Source organism: Diospyros lotus, chromosome 3 (genome assembly GCF_014633365.1).
Source record: "Diospyros lotus cultivar Yz01 chromosome 3, ASM1463336v1, whole genome shotgun sequence".
In the NCBI taxonomy this organism is placed as follows: Eukaryota; Viridiplantae; Streptophyta; class Magnoliopsida; order Ericales; family Ebenaceae; genus Diospyros; species Diospyros lotus.
The window spans coordinates 38,170,499-38,179,624 of record NC_068340.1 but is presented as its reverse complement, the minus strand read 5'-3'; the positions used below and the strand labels follow the sequence as shown (position 1 = coordinate 38,179,624).

The 9,126-nt window shown below is 36.2% G+C and overlaps 1 protein-coding gene across 1 annotated transcript; it reads right to left on the bottom strand.

Annotated features, from left to right (window-relative positions):
* Positions 1-1,552: 1,552 nt before the first annotated feature.
* Positions 1,553-3,120, bottom strand: LOC127797669 (WD repeat-containing protein RUP2). The gene has a single exon (XM_052330767.1). It carries the CDS (start codon positions 2,823-2,825, stop codon positions 1,689-1,691), a length of 1,137 nt encoding a protein of 378 aa, XP_052186727.1. The 5' UTR covers positions 2,826-3,120; the 3' UTR covers positions 1,553-1,688.
* Positions 3,121-9,126: the final 6,006 nt, after the last annotated feature.

The following is a 9,126-nucleotide window of genomic DNA, read 5'->3' as shown; positions in this document are numbered from 1 at the left end:
ACATGATGATTGAACTGTTGCGGGAAACGTGTGCATTAAATGCGCCATAGACAAAACGTGCAGCATGAAACAACGTGATATATGAAATGATTGGGCGGGAAGGTGAAAAGGTGTATTAATAGCTGGAGTAGCCGGTACGTGTCAGCTCCCAACCCGAAGATCGTGCTACGAGTATTTCCTGCTCTACTCTGTGTGGGCTGGACTTGATTTAGTAGGCCGACCCAACCGCTCAAGATCCAGGAGACCTCGAGCTGAGCTCATCAAAGCAAGCTCGCGTGTTGTTGGAGCCCGGGCTCATACGACGGGATCGAGTAAGCTCCTAGTAATGCCTTTAACATATCAACGTATTCAGACGAGCTCCCAACTACGTTTCGAGCTCACTCCCCGTGATCCTTGTAATCCGTTGGCTCAGTCGATCAGTTCGTGTAACAGAATGGGCGTATACCACTGTATATCAGCAGGCTAGGGGCCGCCCCAACTGGACTATTCATGCCCATTTTCCCAGCCCATTTGGCTGGCCCATGCCGGTCCCATCTTGTCCATTTTTTCACAACATCATTCCAGCTGCGTCTGGATTTCTGCGCGTTCACCTCAGATCCCATCCTCATTAATGGCAGATTCCATCCACATTAATGAGGGTTTCGTCGATACCTTGTCGCTGCATGGACATCCCCGCCGACGCCAGCTATTCTATCCCATCGTCTGTATACGTATAGCGGATGCAAAAGGGCATGCCCTCCTATATATATCAGCTAGCTCTTCTGAGAGCATATGTATGTTTTTCTTGAGTCCATAAATGAATACCTTGCACACCTACTTACTCGCTCACTGACTTGGACATCGGAGTACTTTGCAGGGAAGAACCAACAAGACAAGGCATTGAACCAAGTATCATGTTTTCTCTCCCTCGAATCCACCGTACCAGAACGGGTAAAACAAATCACGGTCGACCAATTCGGAACGTCGACAGATAGCTAGCTAGAAAGACTTACTTATATATAAAGGGTTTTTGGTCCATGGATCATATATGATATATATATACATGGTGAATCTGACTTTGATCCATTCATGAATATTCCTATACATATGAAATTTAATTTAACTATATATGGATATATATATATATATTGTACTGTACAAAATCATGTATCTTCTCGCCAAAATTCAGTTCTCAGCTTATATTCCACTTTAATTAATTTCGATCCACAACCTTAATTAATTAAGACATGCACTTTTGCAGTTGAAGAAACTAAATTTGGTTCTACAAAATGTAAGCAAAACGTACGTACGTACCCTTTCTTGTTCCTGAAACCTTAACTTGCAGTTTCATTACTTATCGTCAGCCGTAATTCTCCTTTAATTTCATGCTTCGTCATTTCTTTATGCTTAATTAAAACCAGATCGATCAAAGCCCAATTTTTTAACAAAATACAAATAATTAATCACCTATATATATATATATTCTTTGTCTCTGCAGGATCAATTGGAACATTATATAATAATAATAATTCAACTAAATTAATTACTTGTTAGCAAAATCCACACCAATTAATTAATCAAACGAATTGGCTTGGCGCAGTGTTGTTGCCCACCCTTTGTCATTTTGCTTCAAAATGAAATGGCAAATATAGAAAAAGAAAATGAAAATATTGAAAAATGTGTCACCTTAATTAATTATGAGTATCTAGCTAGCATTCTTTCGCGGAAACCTCATACACCTGCAAAACCCCATCTGATCCGCCGGCGACGAGAGCAGAGTGGTCCTCCCCCACCCGCCGCCAGCACAGGCCGCTGACGAACCCCGGCTGAGCGGCCTCCTGGAAGCCATGCACCCAAATGGGCTCGCCCCACCTCTTATCGTACACAAATACTTGGTTGCTCTCCGAACCACAGCCGATCAGCCCTCCATCTTCTCCGTGCTTCCAAACCGATAAACCCACAAATCTCTTCGAGTTCAAATGGCCTTTGTACGTTCTGACCAGGTTCTGATCCTCCGTGCTCCACAGCTTCAAGCACCCATCTGCACCCGACGTCACCACCGTCCGATGATCGAGAAATCGGACGTACGTCACTGTTTTGGAGTGCCCATCGAGGACCAGAACCGGGTCCTGCATTTTCCTCACATCGTAGCCGTACGCTCTACGGTCGGCGCATCCGACAGCTATTAGATCGCCGCCGAATGGATTGAACTCCACGCAACAGACCGAGCTGCCTGCCGCGCTGGGCTGGACAGCGCCCACACACTTGTCGCCGTCGCAGCGCGGGTCCCACATTTGCACGGTGCCATCGTCCGCACCGGATGCCCCCACGACAGGGTCCCAATGCGAATAGCCAACGCTCCAGACCCGCCGCCCGCCGTGCTCGTCGCGCTCGAAGATGGGCACTCTGCGTTCCAGATCATATTCCATGACCACGCCGTCGTAGTCGCCGGACCCGATGACCCGCCCATCCGAACAGGGCCGCCATTTCAGGCTGCTCAGCTTGGCGGGAGTACAGATACAGTAATCACAGGCACTGTTGTGATCCAACAAACTGACTTCAGTACTTTTTCCATGGGGCAACAGTGAATTGAAACTATAAACCCTAATCTTCCTGGCAATCCCGCCGGTGGCCAGGAGGTTGCCGGAGGGGTCGAATTCGATGGCGCCGAGGGTGTCGCAGGTGGAACTGCTTGATGAGACAATGGTGGAGAGGGTGAAGTCCCAGTCGCACCTGGCTCCGCTGCCTTCTTCTTCATCATCGTGTTGTCCTTTTTCTTGTTTTCCTTCTTGTTCTGTTTCTGGGTTTGGCTGAATAATATTGGAGTGAGCCGAGAAGTTTTTCATTTCCCATTCATATGAGCTGATAGGTATTTTTTTGGGTGGTAGTGGCGGATATGGATTTCTTCAGCTCACCTCTCAGCCAGTGAAAAAGCCCCCATCAGAAAGTTATCCATTCCCATATATATTATACATGCAAATTAATAATTCAGTTCTTGTGTGTTTGTAATGGAGGATGATCTATACAAAATTAAGCTTCACAAATATTGTATAGTATCTGCTGTGTATATATATATATATATATAGCTAGAGAGAGAGAGAGAGAGGGAGGGAGAGGTTATAATATGGTGGGCTTGTTTATTTCTGAAAATGGGAAGCGTTCATTAAATGGGGAGAGGTGAATACGAGTGGAGGAGGAAGATGAGACATGGGTGGAGGGTTTTGTGCCTCAATTCCATAACGAATGATGTGGATCCAGGCTGTTCCCGCAGCCTGCCTTACGTGGTCTTGTCCAAGCCTTTTGTCTCCCCCTCACAATTTTTCTATATAAAGTATTTGCAGCCAAAATTTTCAAATTAAACTTTTTACCAAAAAAAAATAAATATTGACGTACAATGATGTATTTCTATGTTTTTATTTTAGTGTTTAGTACACGTTTAATTTAATTCATGAATACAATTAGGGTTTGACCACATTTTTCATGAAACATGATTATTTTTTATTTAAATTCTAATTTTTTGAGATGTTTGATTGATTAAATTTTATAGACAAATTATTTTTTTTCACTTTTGATCACGTGATTTTTTTTTTCATTTTACTAGAAAAGGCTCACTGGGGAAGGAAGGGGGAGTAGATCAAATCTTTTAGAGAATTGAAAAACAATCTACATCTCCATCTTCTTTCTAATATATGTGTCGAAGACTCGATCTAGCAAAAAAGAAGAAGTGCGGCTGGGTCTCGAAGAGGAGCAACGAGGCCGATGGTCACAAGAAGAAGGAAAATGATCAGCAATCGCGAGGAGAAGGAGGAGTGTGGCTGGCGACAAAACTTGAAGAGAATCGTGGCGACGATGATGCTTGAGGAGAAGCAATAAAAGTAGGTACGTGTTGATTTGGGTGAAATTTGGGATGAGAGAAGAAGAGAGAGAAATGGGGAAAGAGATGGGTTTGGGGGGGGGGGGGGGGAGGATGGGGTTATCACTCATGGCAAATTAATTTTATATAAAATAGTAATAATCAATAACAAAAAATTAAAAAAAATATAATAACTTTTAGATAAAATATTAAGCTAATCAAATATTCTTAATTGATAATTTTTTTATAAATTATTTTTACACAATTCAATTACTTATAATTTTTTTTTTTCATGTAAATTTTACTGACAATCAAATGCATCCATAATATTCAGCCTAAAAATTTTATTTCTATTAAGATAATCATATATATGTGCTCTATCCTCCTAAGGTTTGCATGCATTATATATATATATATATGATATGTAATATTATTTATATTATTAGGAGTTTTATGTACGTGACGTCAGATATTTAAGTAGTGGGGTAAATAATAATTATAAAAAGGTCAAAATTTAAATTATATAACAATTATCTATATTGATAAAAAATATTATAATGTAATGTTAAAATATTATATTAAATATCATTATAGTATTTTTACATAAATTCTAACATGTATTTATGAGACCGAGACAAATAGAAATAAAAAAACATTTTTAATCTACAATCCACATCATTCGTCAACAAATCAAAATTAGAAAAATAAATTAAATCATTTTTAATCTACTTTAAAGCCATCAAAATGTCAAAAAAAAAAAAAAAAAAACTAAGAAGGAGATTTTACCCATAGTTAAGAAATTTTTTTTATTGAAACTAAGAAAATTGAAAATCCATCTTCAATTCTTCCTAACTTGTTAACAAAATTTGAGAAATAAAAAGAAAATGTCAAAAAAAATTGAGAGACAAAGAGAAGATAGAATGCAAACCGAAAAAAATAAAAATAGAGGAAGAGTTAGAGAACACGAGAAAAGGGAGAAAAGATATTTATGATGAATTTGAATTATAAGTACCATAATAATCTAACCTTTCAAAATTTTTAAACCAAAATATTAGTTGGGGGAGGGGGACATAAACCCAAAACAAATATAATAAATTGGCTAAAGCTCATTTAACCACTTGGCCTCCTCAATTTTAGAAGGTACCTATTAACCCCCTTAACTTTTATTTTAGAGCCTATTAAACACTCTAGAATGAGAATCTCTTGTGGTGCAATACACGCGCTTTGTCATTTTTGTTAGAAATGCTCAAACCTAAGCAAAAATCTATTCGTCCGAAAAGTTCTTAAATGCATTGCCTCTGTATGTATCTCTTGCTCTGGGTGTTGTTCTCGCTTTTGTTGTTGATATCGCGTTTGTTGTGGCTCTTTCACACGCCGTCGAACACATTATCGTCGTCCAGATCTTGTTGTTATCGTCCAAATCTTGTTGTTGCCATTGATCTCGGCATCGATCTTAGTCTATGTCGATATCTCGTTGTCGTCATGGGTCTTGATCTCGGTGTCTCGATCTCTCCGTCGATAACTTGGTGTCGCCGTTGATCTCGGCCTTACTCTTGGTGTTGCCGTTGATCTCGATCGATCTCGTTGTCGCTCTGTAGGTGGTGGTTGTTGGGTCTCTCCAATGAGAGCTACCTGTTCGGCTCTCGCTCTCACTAGTTATCCTAGGCGAGGTGCCTACCTTTGTGTTTCAATTTGCTACAAAATGGACTAATATTTACTACTTGTGCGTATATTTGGGTTTCTGCCTATATTATTCTGTATTGGTTATCTGAATTTTAGGGGTTCATTCTGTTGTGGTGTATGTGAATTTGCTTGAGTTTTTGCCTTTATTATCTATATTGATTATATGAATTTTAGGGATTAATTCTGTTGATGTTCACTGTGGTGTACGCAAATTTTCTTGGCTTGTCACAGGCAATCTTGGCTTTAAACCACCAGACTAAAATGAAAAGAAAATAATGCACTAACAACCAACAGCAAAAGGTTGGCAAATTACGAATAGGACAGCAACAAATTGGAGCCACAACTGAAGGATCAAGTGCGACCAACCTAGCAACAACATATAGACACGATACAGCTTCATAAAATTAATTTTGTTTTAATGCAAACATTTGTTTAATTGCATATATATTGCAAGCATTTATTTAATTTTGTTTTAATTTTACTTCCAATCCTAAAGTCTAATGTGTCAGTCTTTGATTATGAAATTATCGCATGTTTGATGTATGGATATTTGATTATGAAATAATATGTAACTGGGGACTGATCTTTTTATTACATAATTCAATACAATAATTTGATCGTCATGTTTACAATATAAAATTAAATTAAAGTTTTCTAACATATAATTTTACACTTGACTTGATAGGATATAACATCTACATTTCTCAAATATTGGCATTCTAATAAATTAAAATTACAGTAAGCAGAAAAAAAGAAAATAGCAAGCAGCAAAAATATTAGTATTTAAAAAAATTAAAATTACAGTAAGCAAGCAAGAAAATATTTAACAACAAAAAGGAAAATATTAAGCAGTATTTAACAACGAAAAGGAAAATAGTAAGAATATTTAACAATAAAAAAGAAAATAATAAGATGCTCCTATTTTTTCCACTCACGTGCTCTTCAGTGTTGTTTTATCCCACGCGCGTGCTGACTGGACCATGAGGGGGCTGATGGGTCTTTTTAAGTTGGGGTGTTTAATAGGTTCACTATCAGGTCCCAGAGACTAACTGGTTAAATGAGAAAAGGTGAGGCGGCTGCATGTGTCGTTAGCTATAATAAATTTTCAAAAAAAAAATTGTTTGGGCAGTGGGGGCAGCTGACCCCACGGTGGATCCGCCGCTGTTTATCTTCATATTATTCTCCCTATATATGCTTGAAAAGCATGAGACGGAAAACAAAACACAAGAACAAAAGATGTAATTAAGATGGCTTGAATAGAGTTGATGTGAGATGGGTAGATGAAATTAAAGAATTAGACTAAAAAGTAAAAAAAATAATTGGACTATGTTTGGAATAAAAGCTTTGTGATAGAAAAATAACATAATTTACATACATACAATTTTTTTTCCAAGTTGTGTTTATCCAGAAGATGATGATGTTGGGACTGATCTCTTGAGCCAACTTGTATTATTGTTAAGATTTTGATCATTAACAAAAGGACCCATTTTTTATTCATGTACAAATTGTTAACCCTTAATTTTATTTTTTAATAATTTTTTATGACATTAATTTAAATAAAGTATGATTATTTATTTAAATCATTTTGTAAATATTTGTTAATGGAGAAAACTTATTTTCAACATTTTTAATTCATTAGTCAACTATCCATATAGTATTAGTCGACTAAGCAGAGACATCTCTGCATAAATGTTTTATTCCATGCAACATTAGTCGACTAAATCTCAAATTAGTCGACTATTGAATTTCATTATCGACTAGAGATTCAACAATAGTCGACTAAATGTTCTAATTAGTCAACTATTCGAGTCTAACAGGTAGAAAAGTTTTAAAGGAAAGCCAATCGTCCTAAGGAGTATAAAATCTTCTTAAGCTCAATTTAAAGCCTCTTTTAATCACATTCAAGCACTCCAAGAGCCATCAACAAGAAGTTCAAAAAGCTTGTGTGCTCGATTGCTCACTCAACATCAAGCTCTAGGCAATTGAAAGTTGTAGCGCTGAAAAGATATATATTTTTTACTCCATCAACTAAGGGTATAATTAGTTTATTCTCTTATTGTTTTATAATATTTTTTTGTGATTTATTTGTGTCCTTGTGAGGACAATCTTTGTAATCGTTAAATATTTGTGTGGTTTGTTTTGGCTTTCTAGATCTGTTGAAAATCTAAGTGTTTTTGTGTAGTTTTCGAGGTAAGCGAAGGAAAAGCCTCGGCGTTGATTGGATTAATAGAACCCCAAAACTAGTTGAGATATTAGGAGTGTAGAGTAGGTGTTTGAGATATACCGAACCACTATATATTGCCATGTTTATTTCTTGTTCTTTATTGCTTTCATTTTTGCATCGTTATTTATCATATTTGTTGTAAAATAGATATATTTTGATATAAGGTGAATAATCATCTAAAAAATTGAATAAATAAAAAGTTTTATTTAATCACTCAATTCATCCTTCTATTTTTGAATGACTTAAAAATTGCCATTATTTAAGAGACCAACACGATCACTACGAGTTAGTGTTGGGCCAAGCATCTCCAAAAGAGATGAGACTTAGATCTCGCAATTTAGTTTTCCGTGTTCTCATGATAGGAGCATTTTTTTATACTTTGGTCATTTTTTTTAACTAAGGAGCTTGCCTAAAAATACAACTGCTAAGTGTGTTTTTAGGCAATTACAATTGGGCTCAGAAATACTCATGGTAAGTGTGATTTTAAGTCCCCCTTAATCAATTATTGGCCCAATCTTTTATTAACTCAAGAAGTGTTGAAAACATGTTTTAAATTTATAAAAAATTCACAACCAATGCCCAGTAGCTGCAGTTCATAGTTAATTATTGTTAATAATTTTTATAGATTTAAAATAGATTTTTAATAATTGATTAACCTCATATCACACTTGCCATTAGAAATGTTTTTAATTGTGATTTTAAGTAAGTTCAAAAATTAAAAAATAACCGGTACAAAAAAAATACTCTTACATTGGGTTGGCAAGAGCGTTTCAAGATCAAAATAAAAAACAATTTAGACGTAGATTTTCATATTGTATTTCTATCACATGTTACAAGAACATTCTTACTCGTGTAATAGTTAAAAGAGAGAATATTAAATTTAAAAACGCTTATGACTTAATAATATTATTTTAATCAAATAATCTACTTTTCTTTTTAACACTTGCCTAAAAGTTATGAAGCACGAAAACGACTTTGATTCATTGTTTTGACGTTTTCGATTTCAGAAATAAGAAAAATGACTTGAAACTTTTTTGAACAATTTTTGTAATTTATAAAAAGTTTCGAGTTGTTTCAAAAATTATATAAATTTGATGGGAACGTGTTTCTAGTCGAAAACGCGTTTTCGACGAGTGCCGCACAGATCAAGCAATAATCCTAATGATTACTTTTAGCCTTTTCTTTTCAAGGTTCTTCTTTAGTTTTATTTTTTTCTTTTCTCTTTTCTTTTCAATCTTCTCATTCTCCTTCTTCTTCTTATTCTAGCAATTACTTTTCCAATCCCACATCATCTCTTGTTGAATTGATGCTCTTTCTCTACAGTTCGTTGAAGATCAGGTCCATTGCTTCGATTTCTAACTCCCTCATCGTCGATCGTGGTCATTCC

What these genes read in the sequence shown, in the direction of transcription:
- LOC127797669 (XM_052330767.1), bottom strand. Translation starts at nt 2,825, where the DNA reads ATGAAAAACTTCTCGGCTCACTCCAATATTATTCAGCCAAACCCAGAA.